The sequence below is a fragment of the Halictus rubicundus genome, chromosome 2, assembly GCF_050948215.1.
Source record: "Halictus rubicundus isolate RS-2024b chromosome 2, iyHalRubi1_principal, whole genome shotgun sequence".
NCBI classification, from domain to species: Eukaryota; Metazoa; Arthropoda; class Insecta; order Hymenoptera; family Halictidae; genus Halictus; species Halictus rubicundus.
In genome coordinates, this window is record NC_135150.1 from 26,447,052 (window position 1) to 26,469,639 (window position 22,588).

A 22,588-nucleotide genomic window follows, 5' to 3' on the forward strand; every position below is an offset into this window, starting at 1 on the left:
AAAGAGAGATTAAGAGAATCTCTCCGCGGCAGCCATCTTGTGACGTCTTACTTGCTTCAGAAAGCGAGTTTTCTGCCGAGTATTACAAATTACTCGACGATGAGGTAGAAATTCGCAATTTGGGCTCCATACAGACGTAGATTGGACTTTTGGGAAACAGAAGTGACCACTTTTAAACTGCTCGTTGCAATATTGAAGCGTCAATTTGTCAAGATTTTCACCCTTGCGAGTTCATACACGTATATTGCAGAGAGATTCTCTTAATTTCGAGAGATTTAGTGTTCGTATCGAAAACAAGGCTCTGGACAGACGTGGCAAAGCAATGTAGAAACACGGTGGTATGCATTTTTGATTGATTACTTACTAATTTAAGACGTAAAATGTCTAGAAAAAAGGCACAGCGTAACATAGCGTGACACTTTGCACTCCGAATTGTATATCAATTTCGTTACCAGCAGCTCCCAACGCTTTCAACTATTAAATTTGGTATTTACTTAAAGATCGTTCGCAAGATCATTCGTATTATCCTCCTAAGTTGCGTAAGTTTTTTCTCTCGCTTAATAATAATAATAACAATAAACCGGGTCGGTAACGTGTGCGCGACATATATTTATTTGGACATGAAATAATGTCGAGTGGGACTCGACAATGGAGCTCCAGAGATAAAAACTAATGTCGAGTCACGCTCGACATAGGAGTGGAAAGGGTTAACATCGGAGGAGTGGTGGAAACGAGAGATTCGCAGCGTGTTGCGTTGACCGAACTTCCAGGCACAGTGCTGGTCAGAAAAATCCCGTAGCCGTTTAACGATCCGAGTCGAGAGAAAAGGAACGGTTGGCAACGTACGCTCCTCTTTTGCCGGAGCTTAGTATTCCGGTGCGGGGTGATCGTCGGGAACCGATTTGACCAAGTTTAGTGGATCCGCCTCGTGGGTCAGGCTAGCCGCCCTTGCCCCCCGGCCACGGTATTCTCCTTTAGCCTAAGGTGTTCCTTCGCAAATCCGTCTGGCCGTGGTCGCGGAGGCCACGAGCGGAATACCAATTCCCAATTTGTCCAGGCATATCGACTGGGCACTCAAGGGCGTGACACAAATGCCAGATGCAATCAGCACGGCCTCCGTAAAGCGACGCTACGCTACGCGACGCTACGCGACGCGACGCGACGGGACAAAGTGCAGTCCTCGTCTTAATCCGGCGATCGACAGCCGCTCGATCCGAAAATCTGGACCGCCTTTCGCCGGATGCAACAAACGGTTGCCCTCTCCGCTTCCAGTATTATAATGCATCGTCTGGAATCCCTCAACGAAAACCATTTCGTCCCCTTCTCGTTCCAGCTCCCTCGATCAAACAATTCTGTCCGGTTGCGCTTGCTTCTAACAACGCTGTAAAAAAAAAAAGAGCCGCGTAAGCGTAAGAGTATTTCCGAAGATCTAGAAATTCCGGCGATTTCTTTGAAATTAATAGTACATTTTTCAGCGTAATCTTCGTTAGAGGAAGAAACTACGTTTTTCGACGCGCCAGCTTTTTCCCTTTGGTCGGAAGCTCGTGTCGTACATGGCAAAGTCATATTATTATTTATTTAAAGCTTTGAACCAAGTATGGTTTATGTGACATATTCAATATATGAATATATTAAAATATTACATATAATAGCTTAACGCGCAACTTAATCTACCTTGAAACTAGTTTGTATAGCCTCGATTTGGTTGCACTACTTCAGTGAAATTAAATTTTAATTGCACATCGCTTAATAAAATCGAAAATAGTTTTCTTTACTTGCATCGGAAAAGCGCTGATAAATAATTTGGACATTGCCAAATGTTTAACCCTTTCGAGCCGATTGGTACTCTCATATGTACCATCAGTGCTTTCAAAAAGATTGACTCTTCTGTTTTGCATTATTGTGGTTTTAATGTGTACCAGTCCCTTCGGAATATTAATATATTTCATATACGACTACCGTGTTGAAAGGGTTAAATTGTAATGATTAGAACGGCATCCATTGACAAAGTAACAAAGTTCCTAGATAGCTTACATTACATGGCAAAGTATCGTAGGTCACTATTAATATAACAGTTACCGAATAACACGATTTCTACAGGGTGTTAGAAAAAACCATTCAATATTTATATGGTATACAGAACACACTGTGCTGAGTCAGTTCTGTAGCGGAAAATCATAACACCTGGAAAATTTTCTATAAATATCAAAAAGCCAGTAGTAAATGAATCATGATGTTAGCAAACAAAAATGTTTGTATCTCAGAAACGGTTCACCTTTCGACCTATGTTCACTAAAGCTTTTTTACTCGGTACAATGTATCCTATATACAATATAAACATTGAATGGTTTTTTTTTAACAACCTGTATAATAAATAGCCATTCGATTCGTAAGTACTCTATATGAATTCTCGTATTCAAGATCGTTCAAAATAGAACACAGTTGTGCTGCTATACTTTCCGGATTCTTTACTTTGGTTGTATCTGTATATAGTGATGTTGTGGGCACATTTGTTGCTATTACCACTCCATTTCTATCTAAAATATCAGGTTGTTTATGTACTGTATTATCTTTTCTAAAATTTTCTGAAGTAGTAGGTGGATCATATGTTAAAAAGAATATGCGAAAAATAATTATTATATGAAACGTAAATAATGGTACTATAAAACACAGTGAGCGGATCTTATTTTTAAGTAATGCTTGCATATTTGCTTGATTTGACAAATATGGAAATTATCTTAGCTGAGCCGCGAGTAGTGTTCCTTCTCGAGAAATTTTATAATTGATTATTTCTCATTTTTTGAGAAAAATTCCAGTATTTCTCGAGAAATTTAAGGTTAGGAAAATTCTTATGAATCTCATCTACTTTATAACACATAAATTCTTAAATTCTCTTAAATTCTTATTTAAAACTTTAGAAAAACTGAATACTGAATTGAGTAATGAGTCTCTTGTTGTTATTAAAGAAGAAATGTCTAAAAGAAGAGATAAGATTGTTGTATCCCTTACGAAATATCTGCATAATCCATAAACTCTGCAAAAAGATTCAGAAGATACATTTTTTGATTTAACATCCAAGGCAGATATGCATAAAATGGCAAAACAAATTCTAAGCAGACTTTTTGGAAAATATAACAATGATTCTTATGAAAATAGTGAAAAACTTTCAGATTCTCAGGATGAGGAACTATCACTGGAAAAACAGTTAGAAATTGCAGATAGCCTTCAAGAATTTAGTGTCAAGAGTTTAGCGGCAGAAGAAAATGAATTCCGGACTCTAACAAAGGAATTCCAAATTTTTGAGTCCACTGAAAAAGTACACCCAATCTTCAGCAACTTTTGGACGTTCTGTACACGATAAAGCCAACATCCACACAAAATGAAAGAAATTTTTCTACGGCTACAGATTTTGTTACCAAAAAAAAAAGAAGTAGATTGTCTGATTCTACATTAGACGCATTATGCTTCTTAAGAAGTCATTTCAAAAGGAAAGCGTGATGTTTCACTTTATAAAAGTTTGGTAAAAGTTTCCCAACATTTTTTCATTTTATTAAAAATTCTCAAGAAATATAATCTTATTTCTCATTTCTCGAGAAATGAAAAATGTTGAGAAATCAGGAAAATTTTGGAGCGTCGCTGGCCGATAACCTCGCGTTAATGTGTTTTCGATCGCGAAACAACGATGCCTATCGATGTGGTCGCGTCGAAAAGGGGATTCGTTGTCGAAGAGATTGCAAAAAGGAGGGAGGAGGGCAACCAAGCGACCCGGCGACGCTCGCGCGGAGGAAGAAAATCCAGTTGGGTTTTCTTCGCGGCTTCTCTAGCCGCCTCAATATTGTCGCTATCTCTTGTATACAGTTGCCGCCATATTCCTCGGGAAGCCGCCATATTACCAGAAACTTCCACCCCCTTTTATGTGGCTTGCCGCGGACCGTCACCGCGAAAACTACCCCCATAAAAGTTGACGACTTAAATCGCGGGGCGTATGCCCGTGGCCGGGGCGCGCGGCACGGAAACGTCGAACACACTTGCGATCCTTGCGAAACGCCTCGAAATATTTCGCCGTACACCCACCGGAGAACGATAAAATAGAGGAGAGCCGAGAAACGAGCGTTCGAAGCGAACGAGCCCCGAGAAGACATCTTTGAATCGGCAGGAAGTTCCTTTGACCATGTCCGGAAATGAAATTACAGTTCTTCGGATAACGGGACAGCGATCCTGAATTTCTCGAGACGAATCCTCGGTCTACAAAACTTGGAAAACGAAACTGCGTTTTCTCGTTGAGAACACACAAGCGTAGAAAATTTGAAAGATTTGTTTCACGGTTTTTAATTCGACTATCACGCCGAGGGTGACGCCGTACGCGACGGCACGGAGCAAATCAAAGTTAGTCGGGGGAAAGAGATAACAGTGAATCCCACGGAAGGTTCTCGAAGAGGTAAAAAGACGGGCGACGACGAGCGAAAACCGCGCGCAGATTTGATACGACCGCCCCGCAAAGAAATAATCGTGGAAGACGTTCGATTATGCCAGCGGGGACTTTATCATACTGCTCATAAATTCCCCCTACCGCGCGAAGCAATCTGCGTCTTCGGTCTTCGAGGAGAGGAGAGGAGGCCGCCGGTAATCCCGTAGATACCGAACGATAAAACGGGAAAGAAGAAGGCGAAACGAGGCGATCCCGAAGTGGCCCGTAATGAAGGAGGCCATGATAAATATGGAAAGAGGGCTCGCGCTATACCCATTCAGCCTCAATATGCTTGAAAGTGTCCCGCTGACGTGGCATCTCTGGACCGAATGTCCGAGGGATTAGTTCGACGTCATTCTGGACGATACAAGCCGGCCATAAAGAACCCGAGGCGAACCTAAACTCGCTTTCGAAGTGCAGAAAATCTCGAGATCCTGCCGAATTTATCTCGACTCCGCATATTGATCCTCCGCGTCTAAACGGAGACGATTTTTGTCTAAATCGCTCGACTATCGACCGTGCCGAATTCATTTCGTCGATCAAAAATTGCCTAAGAAAATTAATTTAAAAAAATCGAGCGTGTTTCGAGGTTCGACATCGATCGTTTCGCACCAGATTCCGACTCGTGATTGAAAGCATGAGCGATAAGTCTCGCTAAGTAAGTAACGACTCGACACCGAGGCTGGCTTAAATAAACGGAAGCGGGGTAGTCCGCTTTGCGGCTAATATCACCGATGTATGTATGAGGGCACGATATGTATAGGGGAGGGGTGCATAAATATGTGCGTATGCGTCACCGCACGCATAAGTGCCGATGAGGGGATTTGTAAATGATCTGAACGTCGCGCGTCAATCACTTACGCCGTCTCGCGACAAGCGCCGAACATCGCGCATCGTTTCACTTTGTTCCCGACGATGAGTTCTCCATTTTCATTCGACGTTTTTTTACAGGACAATTTTAATTACCTCCGGATCCTTCCGAAGCGAAACATATGTAAATGACTCTAATCTCGTCTCGTCTTGCGTTGAATTTCATAGTTTATTCTTCGCTCGTATCGATTTTTCCGTGGGGTGCAGAAATCGATGAATTTGGCTCCGAGAAACCAACGAGCGGGGCATTTTGCAGTTTTGCGAAAACCGAATGGGACCATTTCGCAAAATCTTTCAACGGGTAACAGCGAAAAGTTGAGCGGGGACGCGTAGGAAACGTCTTTCCGCGGTTCCAACGGTTGCCGGGGGTTGGAAGGGAAGTCAGCTTAGACTCGTTTTCCCCGCAAAGCAGGTCGCGACATCCGGCGAGGATCCGCAAAAAAATATATTCCGCCGTCTGAGGTATACCGTGAAGAAGGAGACCGCGGGACGGGTCTCTCTGTTAAGACGTCGGGAACAGCGGAAAAAGAATCTTTCTTTGGCGGCGAAGGGGCGAAATTACGTCGAAAAGTCTGGAGAATTTATCGGGGCACTTTTTAAACTCCGCCTTCGCGCGATTAGCATATTATTTCTATGGAAGCCCCCGGTAGAAAGAGCGGGCACGGCTCCCTGCGCCGGTGTAACGCGGCCAGGAGCATATCAAATATGTTGATAAATGATCCCTTTGAGCGATGAATAGACGGCCGTCGAGCGCCGCGCTATCCGTATCCTTTTTCTCGTTCCGCGCGGCGAACATTTGAATGTCAGAAGAAAACGCCTTTGCTGACTGACTCTATCTTCCTTCCTCCGTCCCCTTTTCTCCTCTTCCCATCCCCCCTCCCTCCCTTTCAGTCCCGATCCGCGTCACCCCTTCGACCCGGGAACAAAATCACAAGCGTCTGCGTCTTCTCTCGCCGCGAGTATTCCGACCGAACCGAAAATATCTTGATTCGTTAGAGCCCCGATCGAATATTGAATTCGCCCGCTTCTCCTCTGGGTATTACGCTCGCGAAATTCCGCGGCGCGCAACCTTTGAACCCGCCTGCGAGTCGCTCCCAACAAATTCCGTCCGCTGCACTCGTACGATGTCACTCGGCACGGTGACCGTCTTCTTGGCCACAAGCATTAGGTGAACGCGGAATTATTTGCGGCTCGCGCGAGGATCCAGCGGGAAGCCTGGAGAAAATTGTCTGCCTTGCGGAAGCGAGGAACGAACGCTGAATTTCTCGTGTTTCTGCGAGCTATTGGAAGAGCTCTAGGGCACGAAATCGAGCCGTAGCTTTGATGTGGGATTCCCGGACGAGAGGATAGAGCTGCGACCAGTTCGGATGCGGGTCGCCGATGCTAAACAGTCGGATTTCCGTTCCGCCAATCAGTTCGGACCGACCGCCCTTTACCAATCTCCATACGATTGTCACGGGGATGACAAAAAAAAAAGAGGAACAGAAGGACAGTGTTCGTGGATGGCCGGGAACACCGTCGGTGGAGAGGCTACGCGTCGCTTTGTTTAATTAAAGAGCAACGACGAAACGATAAAAGTTTCGAAACGAACCGACCGCGCGAAATCGCAAAAATACGGTGCTGGCGGAAAATCGCGATATTTCACCGGGGTCGCGTTACCGCGAAACGGGGGTGCGTAGGGGATCGAAATATTTCGGCTGGATGTTGAACAAATTTTATCGTTCGATTGTGTTTTACGGGCCGCGAACAATAACGTTCTGACAATTAGCATCATAAAAGGAGGAACACACGTCGGAGAGCATAACGAGAACAGAATAAATTTTGCGGGCCCGAGTAAATTAATTGTTAAGCACCGCGGTGGAAGGGGGGGGGGTGGATTATTATTATCGGTGCGGTCGGAGCGCGGTGCAGCGATCGTTGGCCAATAATAGATCTCTGCATTGTTAGCGAGGGATACAGAATCGTCGATTTTATCCCCCGAGGTCGAAAACACGGCCGATAGCTGCGGGATAACTTATCGACGACTGCTTCGGGCGATAGATCACGAAGAATTGTGCGATCGTATGCCACCGTGGCATTATCATAATTATCACCGCATAATTTCATCGTTTGCGGGCCAGGTGTGCCGTCAACCAGAGAGATTTAACGTCCGAGCTTACAATGCAAAAGCAATCTCGGTATCTGTTACTATACCTGTTCCTGTATTTGCGATTTTCATGCAAAAATCATTTGTTCGACTAAAAGACGCAAGCTCCCAGCGGAATAGAGCAAGTCCATTAGACGTTTCTCTTGGCAGCGAGTTCAAATTTCGCGCCAATTTCAAATCGCGTTGGCCACCTATGAACAAGTGCGAGAAACTATACGACAGAGCAATAGAACGTTTACTTCATCCGCCGATAGAATGCTCTGCGCGTTGATGGATTTCGCGCCAATTAAATAAAAATTTAACTTGACTATTTGCAAGGATTCTACCGTTCGGGAAACGATAGTTAACTATTAATCGGCGACAGAGTCAAGAGTCTAGATACGATGACATTTAAGTTATTGCGTACCCTTAGGAAATAGCGCATAGTTTTCTGTGCACATCGTTAACCTAGTAAAGATTTAACGACATATTCTAAATATGGAGGTCCAAGGGTCTGGAATATGCGGACCTCTCGCTTAATTTTTAGCCTGGACCAGAACCTGCATCATCTTATCTGCATCATTAGCAGCGGATTCCAAATAATACCAGAGTAGATGCTACTTCTACGTTAAAAGAGGGTCTTATATGTAGGCTCTGATCCAGCCTAAAAGATGATGCAAGTTCTAATACAGGCTAAAAAGATGATGCGGGTTCTGGTCCAGGCTAAAAAGATGATGCAGGTTCTGTTCCAGTCTAAAAAGATGATGCAGAAAAGTGGGGACACTAAAACCCCGTGCATGAGCACTCTCGTGTCCTCTCTGCTGCGGCCTTCGATAAATTAATGTTCTTAGCGTAAGGAAATCAATGAGTAAAATTAGTTGATAGATGGCGATTGTTAGAAGCCTACATGATAGTGTCCCGCGATGCTTCGAAGAAACCGTATAGACTGAAATTCGTAAAATGCTCGCCCTGGATGTATGTCACCCGGTGTTATCGGGAATCCGAAAAAAAAGAAAAAGGAAAAAAAGCAGATCTTCTCGCAACGATGTTCTGCTCGGCGAGTATCTCTTTCGCTCTCGTCGAAACGATCACTAAAGTTAGAAATAAATTGAATGTGTGTTAGTGCGACTGGTCTATTTCTGTGCCCGCACCCTAGAACAAAGTCATGACTGCACATACTGATCGCGGCTGAAGCCGAGCTAACGTCTTTTGCTAAAGCTAAGCTGATATTCCGGCAGTGACGTTCTCGTGGTCTCGGATAACTGTCGGCCGACTGTCGAGAACCAACGATATACCACTGATATAATCAAACGCGACAACATCAGTGGTTCTCCGACTGCGTATTCTAAATCGCAATGATCCACCGGCTTTAACAATCGAACAGTTTCAAACAGGTGCGTGAACTCGATTGATACTTGGCACGCATTGTGATGCACCAACAAATATCCTCTACCCACTCGTTTGTATTTGAACATTTGAACATAGAACGATTGAACGTTACACCTATGAAAGCGGCAGTAGTACCTCCAAAGTGTTGAAATTTACCAGCCGATTTATTCATCCGTGTTGTTCGAGTTTGTCAAAGTATCATCTTATGATTATTTTTATAGTACTTTGCCTACCCAAACGTTTCGCTCTTCTTGAAGACATGGAAACGTCATATATTTAGATTATTTCCCTTCACTTTCTATATTTACCATGAAACCAGTTTAAAAGCCGTCTGATTGTACAGTGCTTTCCAATATTTGGCAAAAATTTGAATTCGGTAATTATTTTTGAATTGAAAAATTACAAGATCGAATTTTCGAGAACGATTTCACGTGATGTCGGTCAGTCGATAAAATTCATTCTGGTGTTCGTTGTGGAGATCGATGGACCTATCATACTGTTAACGTTGTGAGGTTATCCGCTGTTTGTATATTTCTTTCCGCAGGATCACTTCTCGAGACCACGATGAATACGCGCCGAACACGTGTGCAGATTCTACTGTTTTTGATCGCGATCTTCGGATTCTTTTCGTGCGGAAATGCAGCATCCGCACATATCCACACTCACCAGCATAACAAATCCGGCAGCAATGAAAGAACAGAAGATGGTGCGTTTAGTCCACGAGATATGGATCACTACGCAGGAGGCGAACATCATCAGGAATTTGACCATGAAGCCATCCTTGGTAATTATCCTTAAGTACAAAAGACTAGGGCCTTTTGGTTCTCAGTGTATCGTAAACAATGCTGTCTCGAGTGCCTCTTTACAGGAAGCGTAAAAGAGGCAGAGGAGTTTGACAAGCTCCCCATAGAGGAATCCAAAAGACGCTTGGGAATTCTATTGACCAAAATGGATTTGAATAATAACAAATTTATCGAGAGAAACGAACTGAAAGCATGGATATTAAGATCGTTTAGGTACATATATTCGAATTACTGTTACCTTGTCTAAAATAGAAATTAATTTACGTTTATCTTGTCTTTAGCATGCTTTCTGACGAAAACTCCCAAGATCGATTGGAAGATACCGATGTGAACAAAGACGGCAAAGTTACTTGGAATGAAATTTTACAAGATATGTATGGCTCCGACCTAGATGACTTGGAAGCAGACGATAGACTTATTACCGATGACAAGGAAACGTACGAGGCTGCTGATTTGAATAAAGATGGGTATCTTGATCCGGAAGAGTTCAAAGCGTACACTCATCCGGAAGAAACACCTAGAATGTTTCCGCTTCTTCTAAAGCAAGCTTTAGACGACAAAGACACAGACAAGGATGGATATGTTAGCTTCCAGGAGTTTATCGGTAACAGAGCCAAATCAGAGAACAAAGAGTGGTTGTTGGTGGAAAAGGACAAATTTGATTACGAGCACGACAAAAATAAGGACGGAAGACTCGATTCGGAGGAAATACTTTCTTGGCTAGTTCCCAGTAACGAGTAAGTTGGATGCTTTTATTTAGTTTTGGTCAGTTGATCGTTTCAGGACAATGCGTATGCTACTTGGATCATAAATATTACAGGGAAATCGCGAACGACGAAGTGGATCATCTGTTTGCTTCATCCGATGACGATCACGACAATAGACTATCTTTCGACGAAGTCTTGGAACATCACGATGCGTTTGTTGGAAGCGAAGCCACAGACTATGGAGAGCACTTACAAGATATCGAGCGTTTCCAAGACGAACTTTAAGAATTGATGGTTAAGCACGTTAGCGAAATCTTCATCCTTTTGCGTAATATCTATCAGAGTTTTACATCTGTGGAAGTATTTTGAATAGTTCTGAATGCCACCCTTTCAGCTATGATATATTTCGGTGTTCCTATTTATGCTGCATTTAGAGTACATTTGTGTTAAGATCGATCAGAACCGCACAAAACTTATTTAAAATACTCGAAGCATAGTTTCACCAGTCTTCCAATTTTTATGAAACTTTCGTGCCATACAAAACACGGTGATACATTGCTTTAGCACAAGTAGAATTTACATTTCTCCTTAGTAATAAAAGTTACCAGAAACATATTGTCTCATTTTGATTGTCGTTCAGTAAACAATTATACATGTACATGCACTAGTACTAAATTCTTATGTACGTGTAACGATCATTAGAGAGGAGGAGCTCAGTTTGTAATTTATTTAAACAGCGCATCCATTAATTCAATCCCTCTGACTATTAAAGAGCAATATAGCATGCGTAATAGAAATTCGAACATTCGCGTATTTTCCATTTCATCGATAAAATTCTTAGCATTCAATCAGGACACAGTCTTTAAAATAGGTTTGTCTACTTTTCGTATTCAATGACGAACAATATGTATTGTGATGAATTTTTGTAATAAAATATGCTTTACACCTTAAATATTTTGTGCCATTCAAAGAAAAGCAGCAAGTCTTCTAAGAATATATATAACAGGATAAGGAGATTAAAAACGTCTGAAAAACCATGTTTAATATGGTCCAAGGCTATTTATAAATCTCTTATCCAGTTATATTTTTCATATCCTTTTATATTTTCGTCAATTAGATATTAAATAAACTGTATATACAAAATGTCAATAAATTACTATATCAATATTTACACAGTGGATAAAGTAGAAATCTACATTAGCCATAAACTTATGAATTCTAAATAAACACCAGCAGCTAATAGATATCAGTGTTAATAATAATAAACACAGGTAAACCAGCGTTCTTTCATTTATCCGATATAAAAAATTCATCAAAATGCCTTACGCTAATCAACCATCGGTTCACATTACGGATTTAACCGAGGAGAATGTAAAATTTCAAGTTGAAGACACCGAATTGAGGTATGAGAGGTTATACTGTTAGTTACATATTTAAGATCTTTTGTTTGAACGTAACAAGTACTTAAAATCATTACAGTGTAGCAAATAGTATGAGACGCGTATTTATTGCTGAAACACCTACGATGGCTATCGACTGGATCCAGTTGGAAGCTAATTCGACAGTTTTAAGCGACGAATTCTTGGCTCACAGAATTGGAATGATACCTTTGATTAGCGACGACGTAAGTAACGAAGCAGTCGACCAATTAAACATTTTACAATAAAAGTAAAAAATATTTTTCTATTAAAATTATCCAGGTTGTCGATAGGATACAATATACAAGAGATTGTCAGTGCATGGACTTTTGTCCAGAATGCAGCGTAGAATTTACTCTCGATGTAAAATGTACAGAGGATCAAACAAGACACGTAACTACAGCAGATTTTAAGTCCAGCGACCCTCGAGTTCTTCCTGTTACATCGAGACACAGAGAAGACGATGCCAGCGAATATGGAGAAACAGACGGTCTGTCTCCTTGAATATAATAAAATAATGTGACTTTAATGATAAATTTTTTACAAATATCGTGCATATGTTTTTCACACTGCAGAGATACTAATAGTAAAGTTACGAAAGGGACAAGAATTAAAGCTGAGAGCATACGCTAAGAAAGGCTTTGGAAAGGAGCATGCAAAGTGGAATCCAACTGCTGGAGTGAGCTTCGAGTACGACCCAGACAATTCTATGAGGCACACACTGTTCCCAAAACCCGACGAATGGCCGAAATCGGAGTACAGCGAATTAGAAGAAGATCAATGTAAGCATCGATAAATTTCAGAAGACTCAGTAGCTGATTTAATTAATCGTTTCAAACCGTTTCAGATGAAGCACCATTCAACTGGGAAGCAAAACCAAATAAATATTACTTTAACGTCGAAAGTAGTGGTGCCTTGAAACCTGAGAACATCGTAATGATGGGTATTGCAGCGCTGAAAAACAAATTGTCTAATTTACAAACACAATTGAGTCACGAAGTTCAAAGCGATGCTTTGAGCATTCATCATTGATGGATGTATAGAATTAATGTTTTGGAAATCAAATCATTCCCGGCCATCCTACGTAAAATAAAATTTTCATTAAAATAATCGTTCGTAATTATTTTCTCCTCGTTCAAAGCACAGTGTCATTTTTTTATGTAGTGGCAATGGAATTACACCTCCCGCCCAAATCTAGGGACTTTTTCTTGTTGTCATCTTGCGAGTTACTTTACAAATGTCGCTCTGCCAACAAGTCGGTTGAATATTTTAGTTCTGTTCAGTGACTCCGAAGTTCCCAATTGAGTTACCGTAAAGTGATAACACGAGAAACCCTCGTGTCACTTCCCCTGCATTATGTACATCAAACAGGTACTGGAAGCTAATGATTAACTCAACTTTCGAGTTGTCGTTTTTTGCGCGCTCCGCATTACTTCCTAGTCGACGGACGCTCACCGTTAGAAGTGAATGTTGTTATTGTTGTTCTACTTTAACGCGAACAAGCATTATTATCGACGGATAGTCCGTAATAGTTTCTATTCGTTGAACCGATAAGTCGAATAACAATGATAACCAAACCTGTACATCGATGCGTGTTTGTATACAAATGCATTAGAACTGTTGCTACTAAAGTTGCCCAATGTTCATCAAGAGATTAGAAATATGTGGCAATCATTATTTGACTGATTTTACCGTGTCCTAATTCCTTAAATACGAACGTCACCATTCCATGTAATACGTTTGTTTACATTTAGGTGATTATCCAAGGATTTAAATCATACCGTGAACAGACAGTCGTAGAACCTTTCGATCCGAGGCACAATGTAGTAGGTATGTATAGGTATACCGTTGAACTTTACAACAAACGATTTCTTCATGAAATTTATGTATGTTTCTTTTTATTTCAAGTGGGCAGAAATGGTTCTGGCAAGAGTAACTTCTTTTACGCGATTCAATTTGTTTTGAGCGATGAATTTTCTCATCTCAGACCAGAACAGCGACAGGCTTTACTGCACGAGGGTACAGGACCAAGAGTTATTTCGGCGCACGTGGAAATTATATTTGACAATTCCGATGGAAGATTACCAGTATACAATATTCCAAATTACATTGTTTTTATGTTTCTTGATTGTGTTTTACATGTTAATCGGTTCTTGTAGATCGATAAAGAAGAAGTATATTTGAGGAGAGTGATCGGCTCGAAAAAGGACCAATATTTCCTTAATAAGAGAATAGTAACTAGAAACGATGTGATGAATTTGCTAGAGTCTGCGGGATTTTCAAGATCAAATCCGTATTATATTGTAAAACAAGGAAAGGTATGCTTTGTAATCGATTTATGATTCGTGCAAAAGAATGGAGAATATAATGAATTAATGGATCTCTGTAGATCAATCAAATGGCAACAGCGCCTGACTCTCAGAGACTTAAATTATTAAGAGAAGTAGCTGGCACTAGAGTATACGATGACAGAAGAGAAGAATCAAAATTTATTTTAAAAGAAACAGAAGGAAAATTGGAAAAAATTCAAGACTTTTTACGGACAATAGGTAAACCGTAATTAAAGCGTGTAATAACGTTTAGGGATGTGACAACGCTGCGATTTAATTCCAGAGGAACGTTTAAAGACATTGGAAGAGGAGAAAGAGGAGCTGAAAGAATATCAATGCTGGGATAAACAACGTCGTTGTTTGGAATACACCATTCATGAACGAGAGCTTAAGGAGAATAAAAGAAAGCTGGAGGATCTTGAGAAATCTAGAGCAAACAGTGGAGCCGAACAAGCGCGTTTAGGAGCGGAAGCAAAAACTGCGCAAGAGATGGTGAGAGCTGCAACGAAACGTCTGAAAGAAGCGAAGAAAGAAGTGCAGACTGCAAAGGAAGAGAGAGATACGCTCAGGTAATATTAAGAAAAAAGTGTGTAGTTGTATCATGGATGTTTATGAAAATTCGATCCACAGTGCTGAACAGCAGCAGCTACTCAAAGAGAAAACAAAATTAACGCTAACCATTAATGATCTACTGGAAGAAGTAAAAGGAGACAATGACAGTAGAAAGCGTGCTCAACAGGAGCTGGAAAAATTGAAAGGAAACATTGCAGGGCGAGAGGCTGAATTGGAGGAACTCAAACCAGAAGTGAGTTGCACGTCGCTATCGTATTCTACGACTTGTATAATAAAATTACTGGTCATTTGTAGTATGAGGAAATGAAACGAGTGGAAGAGGAATGCACGCGCGAGTTACAATTGAAAGAGCAGAAGCGAAAAGAATTGTATGCCAAGCAGGGTCGCGGCAGTCAATTCACTAGCAGGGTATTCCATATGATTTTATTAAATAGAAGACAGAAACTGCAGCCGAATTTCTTTAATATTTCCTTCGTACTAGGACGAGAGAGACAAGTGGATACAAAATGAACTGAAACAACTTACAAAACAAATTAGAGATAAAGAAGAACATCAGAGAAAGATCAGCGAGGATTTAAAGAAAGACGCGGAGAAACAAGTTATTTTAGAGAAGAAGATCGAAGAGCATACGCGCGAAATGGAGCAGCAACGAGCATCTATAGACGAACATAACAAGCAGTACTACGAACTAACCAAAGCAAAGGACCAGTGTCAAGCCACTCGAAAAGAACAGTTTGTACATTGTACAATGTTTGCATTTATAAAAGTTTGGCGAGCTATGAATTATATTTGTCGGGTTGCAGGTATCGACAAGAGAGCGTGTTGCAACTTAATTTATCAGGACTCAAAGAAGATTTGGCGAAAGCGGATCAAAGTTTGCGGTCCATGGCTGGGAAACCGATTCTAAACGGACGAGATAGCGTACGAAAAGTGCTGGATACGTTTCGGTAATTATCACGGTTTTCCTTGGATAGTATAATCCTCGCTGATGACCGATTCAATTTCTAGAACACGTAAGGACATGGCCCACGAGGTCAGTAGCTATTACGGGCCTGTGATAGAGAACTTCAGTTGCGAGAAGAATTTTTATATGGCTGTGGAAGTGACTGCTGGAAATCGATTGTTCCATCATATCGTGGAGACAGATAAATTCGGAACGAAAATCTTGAAAGAGATGAACAATCAACGACTTCCAGGAGAAGTTACGTTTATGCCTTTGAACCGACTACACGTGAAAGATATAGACTATCCGAAAACTGGCGACGCTATGCCTATGATATCAAAATTAGAATACGATGAGAAATACGACAAAGCTTTGAGGTGAAAGACGAAGATCAAACATGTAAATTCTAGTTGTACGTAATTGATTTTAACGTGTTGTATAACCTAAATTTTTCGTCTACAAATGCAGATATATTTTTGGAAAAACATTAATCTGCCGTAACTTAGAGACTGCGACGAATTTGGCCCGCACCTCCGGTTTAGATTGCGTGACTCTGGAAGGTGACCAAGTATCATCGAAGGGCTCGTTAACCGGCGGATACTTCAATACGCTAAGGTCACGTTTGGAGATACAAAAGACTAGATCAGAGTTAATGGCGCAAATCACGTCCCTCGAATCCCAACTGGCCACCCTTAAAGACGAGATTAGAAAAGCAGATCAGAACATCAGTTCTTATGTTAGCGAAATGCAGAGAACCGAAACCAAAAACAGCAAAGCAAAGTAAGTTACTGTTACTTCGTTTTACGTTGTACCAGTGTGGTTCCCGAGATATTACATTGTTCCTCTTGTCACAGAGACGTGTACGATAAAATGAAAGCAGAGATACGACTCATGAAAGAGGAATTGAGTGCGATAGGTAGGTACCGTACTCCGAAAGAAAGGAGCTTAGCTCAGTGCACGTCGAGTTTGGAAGCCATGCGTGCAACAAAAGAGGGGTTGGAAAGCGAACTGCATCAAGAACTAATGGCACAATTGTCTGTTGCTGACCAGCGTCAGGTATTAGAAGTCTAAGTACAGAAGTAATGAAATTGATGCTATTGGTTTGCTCATTGTTCGCTGTATTCTAGGTAGACACTTTGAACGACGATATAAGACGACTGACAAAAGACAATAAAGAAGCATTCGCGAAACGTATGAGGCTAGAAGCTGAGAAGAATAAGTTGGAGAACTTATTGACCAATAACTTAGTAAGAAGGAAAGACGAATTAGTGCAGGCTTTGCAAGAAATATCGGTGGAAGATCGACAGCGACAATTAGAATCCTCGAAAGCGCAATTAGCAGACATCGAGAAGAGACTAGTCAAAGTGAATTCAGACTTCAAGGTTCAGAATGAACGAGTTAGCAGTGCTATAAAAAAGGTAAAAATGTGGCTTATGGCAATTAACATTTGTATACAGATAATTTATCGTTTTTCTTATATTAGCAAAAAGCAGAGTCGGCAGAAGTTGAGAAGTGGAAGATCAAAGAAAAAGAAGCACAGGAGAAGATAGAAGCTGATGCTAAGGACTTGGAGAAGTTGGCCAGCAAATTAAATATTTTGCAACAGAAAATAGTGGAATGTACACACAAGATCACAGAACTCGGAGCGTTGCCTAGTCACGAAGTATACTCGAAATTTAGCACTATGTCTACCAAGCAGTTGTTCAAAGAAATGGAAAAGGCTAACAATCATTTAAAGAAATACAGGTACAACGACGCTACATGTGATTAGGAACATCGCTATGTGTGCATATATAAAATGTAACGTGACGACACATTTCATTCCGTTTCAGTCATGTAAATAAAAAGGCGTTGGATCAGTTCATGTCGTTCAGCGATCAAAAAGAGAAACTAGTGAAAAGGAAAGAAGAATTAGATAGAGGCGATGAAAAAATTAAAGAATTGATGTCGGTGTTGGAACAGCGTAAATGCGAAGCTATACAATTTACCTTCAAACAAGTACGTGGAGTAACGATATCATCCTGTATTCTCATGTATTTTTAAAATTTTAAGTTTACACTGCTCTTTTCAGGTGAGCAAATATTTCAGCGAGGTGTTCAAAAAACTTGTTCCATCGGGTCACGCACAATTAGTTATGAAGACAGCCGATGGTGACGACGGAGATGACACAACAACAGAATCTGCTGATTCTGACAGGTTTATCGGAGTTGGTAAGTTTCAATATTCGTTATCAATATCACAAGAGTGTAGGCGAAAGTAATTAAAGAAAATTGTGAAAATTTCATCTCGTTAGGTATACGAGTTTCTTTCACCGGTCACAGAGCTGAAATGAGAGAAATGAATCAGTTGTCTGGTGGACAAAAATCATTGGTAGCGTTGGCATTAATATTCGCGATCCAAAAATGCGATCCGGCACCGTTCTATCTGTTCGATGAAATCGATCAAGCTCTAGATGCACAACACAGAAAAGCTGTGGCGGATATGATTCACGAGCTTAGCTCCGACGCCCAGTTTATCACGACAACATTTAGGTAACTTTTTGTTTCTACTTACACGATTGCAGCGTATTGTTTTTTATTCGTACTTAAACTTGTAATTTTCTTGTAGGCCTGAATTGTTGCATCACGCGAACAAATTTTACGGTGTTAAATTCAGGAATAAAGTGTCCCACGTTGTTTGCGTAACGCGAGAAGAAGCGGCCGATTTTGTAGAAGATGACACGACACATGGTTAATATAATTTATAGATTATTTATAACTAAACTACGGATCTTTATGCAAATACTTATTTCTACAAGCTACGTTATACAAATGAACACAAAGAAGACATTTCTTTTGGCATCTAGAAGATTGTATTAAAAATTATATAAAGTTGTTGTCAATTTTTGTTCGTATGCATGTTTCTATGTATTATAAAAGATTACATAAGTGCATAAAGGTTCGCAGTCCATTTATAATTGTAAATTACCTATTTGATTTATTATTTTCATCGACCATTCGCAGTATAACTTTTTTAAAATTGTACGTCTATTGCATTAAAATCACAATATCCTTTCGACCTTGTATAAAACCGGCACATTTAATATTAATGAACCTATAAGAAGGAAATATATGAAATAAAAATTCGCATTTTTCATTACGCTTTACAATTCTATTATTTATAAATATTCAACGTTTGTTCTACTTTTTATTTCTCGACGATTAGTTACAATCGCGACATTAATTGAACATTTATTGGTCGTACATCGTCAAAAGGAAATCTTCGAATAAAGCATAACGTAGTTATGTAAATAATTTAATAGTAATGTAAGTGGATGAAGAAAATTTTTATTCTATTAATGGCTATGTAAAAGTTTATATTTGTTTTTTCTATTGTATTTAAACATGTATAACAATACATACGTCATTTTAAATTGTTGGACTTTATTTTTATGTCATATTTACACCAACGAGAAGTACATAAAAATGTGAAAAATTATAGGGAGAATGAGAAATTCAATTACTTCAGACCATTACTTCCTCCTGCTACTTTTCTTTTCGTTGACTGGTCAAACTATCGTGTAGACTAGTCACTCTGTTTTCTATTAATTCTGTTATGACAATGCCGTTCACGTCGATAAAGTTTGCCACAGATACTGTAATATAAGCTTCATTTACGACTCCTGTGGATCCGTTTTTAACAGACAATACCAGATTGTACTTGTCATCATACTTTTTCAAGTAGGAACTGGCCTCCCAAATAAGGTCAGGGTTAAAACCAGCGGGATCTCTAAAAGATAAGAAGTATCGATTATTACAACTTTAGCAGAAAACAGTAACACTACATAAAATTAAATTCTTCTGCAATTACCTTTGAATAGCGACAACAAATATCCCCTTTTCTTTGTACGTTGTATACAATGTTAAAATGCCCATTGAAACAAAATATAATGTAACACAGACAGCTAAAGCAGGTTTAGATGCAGGGAATGGGTACAGATAATCACAAAGAACAGCTATAAGTGCCATTATCACAGTGATTCCACAAAGAGCCAGCCGTCCATCGAATAGCCCAAAATTTTCCACATAATTATACTTCTTAATAAATACATCTTTAACTGCATCATCTAACGCATTCTTCACAGCAGAACCGTCCCATTTATTAATTTGTATTACCTGCAACATCAAGTCTTATTAATTTGCAATGTAATGAGTGCATCAGAAAAATTAATAAAGTTATGAAATTATAAAAAACAACAAATAATCGCTAAAATTTAAAGGCGGTATTTACATACAGTAACTCCGAAAAATGCACAATTTATGAAGAACGAAAGGCGAAGTAGGATACATAAAAGAAATTACATGTTGTATAAAATATATAAATTACTAAATCTTTTTAATCCGATTAAAAAATAAAATTTGGTATAACAAACTAACGGTACCATACGCGATGCTATACAATCCCAATTTCTGACGTAAACATAACAAGTATTATAAAATCTGACATTTCCTGAATAATTAATCGAGTATGTGTTAATTTATTTCGTTTACCGAATTAATACTTTCCAACTTACGAGATTTTCTGAATTTTTATCAGCACCCATATTGAACACAACCTCACTTCTAAACACTTGTGGATGCCTATTTTAGTGTTCACAGTTTTGTACACGTAAAATCATTAAAACCTTTTGGGCTGATCCATAATCTACGACCAGAGAGGAAATGAGAGTGCTCACGCTCGGGGTTTTAGTATCCCCACTTTTCCTGCATCATCTTTTTAGCCTGGAACAGAACCTGCATCATCTTTTTAGCCTGGAACAGAACCTGCATCAACTTTTTAGCCTGGACCAGAACCTGTATGATCTTTTTAGCCTGTATTAGAACCTGCATCATCTTTTAGGCTGGATCAGAGCGTACATAGAAGAGCCTCTTTTAACATAGAAGTAGCATCCACTCTGGCATTATTTGGAATCCGCAGCTAATGATGCAGGTTCTGGTCCAGGCTAAAAAGATGATGTAGGTTGTGGTCCAGACTAAAAAGATGATGTAGGTTGTGGTCCAGGCTAAAAATTAGACTAGGGGGCAGCACTATACCGGGGACACCAATATCTTGGGCGTGAGCACTCTCATTTCCTCTCTGCCCATACCTCGTCTGTGGTTCAAGGATCGAAGTTCTGGTATTCTGCCACAGATTGGACTACTATATTCTGAAATGCTACAAAAAATGGCGCTGAATGAAAATTTTACGAATAAAAGAATTTATTAATTCTGAATCTGTTGATACCTGTTGTCTGGAGGATATAGATTTAAAATTCTTTTACTACGTAATTGCCATACAAACTATGTCTTAAGTAAATGTTATACAAATCACATATTTCATGCGTTCTCAATAAAAAGGAGAAACAAAATGAATATCAACTGAAACGATTACACGAAACATATAACCAACAAATTGATGACAATTTTTGTATGTAACAGTCGTAAAGCTCAGCTTCTATTCGCACGGTTGCCCCATCCTCTCCTGTAACTATCTTTGTATTCATCCATGGCCCGCATCTGCATCAATGTTTCTTCGTCGTCGGCTTCAAGCAGTTTTTCTTGTGTGACCTCCTCTTGTTCAGTGTTTCCGCTTGTGTTTGCCATGTCTTGCAAACACTTGGTGCTAGCCTGCGACGGATCCGGCCAGCTTCAAGATAGAAACATCGATACAATTAGAGTTTGTGGACGATGGAAACAGTTTCAGAGTTTTATACTTACTCTCCGTCCTTCACCCGCTGATCGTAAAATTCTTGGACCGTGAGCACGGGCAGACTAGGATAACCAGCTCCATACACTTGTTTCTGCACTTTGTCTCGCGTAATAATGATCGGCTGCAATTTGGTTGCGGGTGGTTTAGGCCTTCGCATAGCATGAGAACCCATGGTTTCGTTCTTTCCTACGCTTTTCATGTGTTCGAGGAGCGGCTTCTCGGCCGCTAACATACTCAACTCCTCTATCGCATTGTTCACGTACAATTTGACGAGCGTCGTAAAATACTCTCGCTTTGTTTCGTCATCGATGTTTAGGTTATTCAGACTAATCTTCAGTGTCTGCAGTTGCGATTCTAATTCCTTTTGTTCCTTGTATCTCTGTAGTTTGGTGTTTCTACGGGATACCTAAAAACCGTCCGGAATTAGCAATAATTTCGAGATCGATTAGAATGTTGGAAAATACCATTTCGGTGACCGCTTCCGCGTTCGAGCGACTCCTCACGGAATCGTGCTCCTTTTCTTGGTTCTCCGGTAAATTCACGTTTGTCAAACCATATGACTTCACGCGCTTCAAAAAGTCAACAAAGTAAATCTCGGCGATGTTTACGATATGCATCCGATCGTCCAAGTTACAAATTTTCGTGGCAAGCGTACCGAGCAGGGCCGGTAGCAACAAATACTTGATATTTTCCGTGGCCACTTCTTCGAAGCTTTCGTTCTCACTGAACATATCCACTACGGAAACCAGCCTTGTCGCATCTTCCAGCATGTGCATGGCGCGTTTGATGTCAGACTATCGTAAAAAAGGCAAACATATAATGAATGGACATGTCATAACGTTAAGGGAGAAAATCGAAAGAGCTTTCATTTAATACCTGAACTTTCGTACTGTTCGTGGGTTGGTCGGTTTTGTTGATTTCGTTGAACAAATCGAACGCCCTATCGAATATTTCCGACAGCGTCGAGCCATCTTTCTGCGCAACCTCTTCCGACATGATTGTCAGTTTGACAGTTCACGTTTACCGTTCACAGATTGCTCGCACTGTACTGCACAAACCAAACAAACATTCGCATGGGAGGTTATGGTCGGCGAAAGTTCGACGTGAAGTTGCCGACACAAACAGCTTTCGATAGGAAGACTGCGATATTATCGATAGTACTAGAGGCGGTTTTTTCGGACCGAAGAAATAAACTCGCGTTTGAAACTTGATAAGTTGATATCGATCGGGAAGTC

The 22,588-nt window shown here is 40.3% G+C and overlaps 5 protein-coding genes across 7 annotated transcripts; 3 read left to right on the top strand and 2 right to left on the bottom strand.

The window, feature by feature from the left end:
• The first annotated feature begins 8,497 nt into the window (after window positions 1–8,497).
• Window positions 8,498–10,954, top strand: LOC143365772 (reticulocalbin-2). 3 transcript variants are annotated; one of them, XM_076806263.1, is made up of 5 exons: window positions 8,498–8,857; window positions 9,397–9,636; window positions 9,721–9,868; window positions 9,937–10,392; window positions 10,476–10,954. In XM_076806263.1, the coding sequence occupies exons 2-5, from the start codon at window positions 9,417–9,419 to the stop codon at window positions 10,645–10,647; spliced, it is 996 nt and encodes a 331-aa protein (XP_076662378.1). In that variant the 5' UTR covers window positions 8,498–8,857; window positions 9,397–9,416; the 3' UTR covers window positions 10,648–10,954. The 3 variants fall into 3 exon arrangements, with proteins under 3 accessions (XP_076662378.1, XP_076662380.1, XP_076662379.1); XM_076806265.1 differs by lacking the exon at window positions 8,498–8,857 and adding an exon at window positions 9,059–9,228; XM_076806264.1 differs by lacking the exon at window positions 8,498–8,857 and having other exon boundaries at window positions 9,249–9,636.
• Window positions 10,955–11,453: 499 nt separating this feature from the next.
• Window positions 11,454–12,890, top strand: Rpii33 (RNA polymerase III subunit RpII33). Its single transcript, XM_076806266.1, has 5 exons — window positions 11,454–11,765; window positions 11,842–11,986; window positions 12,063–12,270; window positions 12,356–12,562; window positions 12,628–12,890. The coding sequence occupies exons 1-5, from the start codon at window positions 11,680–11,682 to the stop codon at window positions 12,810–12,812; spliced, it is 831 nt and encodes a 276-aa protein (XP_076662381.1). The 5' UTR covers window positions 11,454–11,679; the 3' UTR covers window positions 12,813–12,890.
• Window positions 12,891–12,963: 73 nt separating this feature from the next.
• Smc3 (structural maintenance of chromosomes 3) lies at window positions 12,964–19,038 on the top strand. The gene is made up of 19 exons (XM_076806261.1): window positions 12,964–13,151; window positions 13,535–13,610; window positions 13,689–13,867; window positions 13,940–14,098; window positions 14,170–14,329; window positions 14,394–14,679; window positions 14,741–14,915; window positions 14,978–15,091; window positions 15,165–15,415; window positions 15,487–15,630; window positions 15,692–16,003; window positions 16,095–16,406; window positions 16,481–16,682; window positions 16,754–17,044; window positions 17,110–17,372; window positions 17,459–17,624; window positions 17,698–17,836; window positions 17,920–18,157; window positions 18,234–19,038. Exons 1-19 carry the CDS (start codon window positions 13,137–13,139, stop codon window positions 18,358–18,360), a joined length of 3,609 nt encoding a protein of 1,202 aa, XP_076662376.1. The 5' UTR covers window positions 12,964–13,136; the 3' UTR covers window positions 18,361–19,038.
• Window positions 19,029–20,574, bottom strand: Spase25 (Signal peptidase complex subunit Spase25). The gene is made up of 3 exons (XM_076806268.1): window positions 20,179–20,574; window positions 19,476–19,780; window positions 19,029–19,394 (listed from the first exon to the last, which is right to left on the bottom strand). Exons 1-3 carry the CDS (start codon window positions 20,206–20,208, stop codon window positions 19,151–19,153), a joined length of 579 nt encoding a protein of 192 aa, XP_076662383.1. The 5' UTR covers window positions 20,209–20,574; the 3' UTR covers window positions 19,029–19,150.
• Window positions 20,575–20,905: 331 nt separating this feature from the next.
• Window positions 20,906–22,447, bottom strand: Tap42 (immunoglobulin binding protein Tap42). The gene is made up of 4 exons (XM_076806262.1): window positions 22,230–22,447; window positions 21,818–22,147; window positions 21,362–21,759; window positions 20,906–21,290 (listed from the first exon to the last, which is right to left on the bottom strand). Exons 1-4 carry the CDS (start codon window positions 22,347–22,349, stop codon window positions 21,092–21,094), a joined length of 1,047 nt encoding a protein of 348 aa, XP_076662377.1. The 5' UTR covers window positions 22,350–22,447; the 3' UTR covers window positions 20,906–21,091.
• Between the last annotated feature and the right edge of the window lie 141 nt (window positions 22,448–22,588).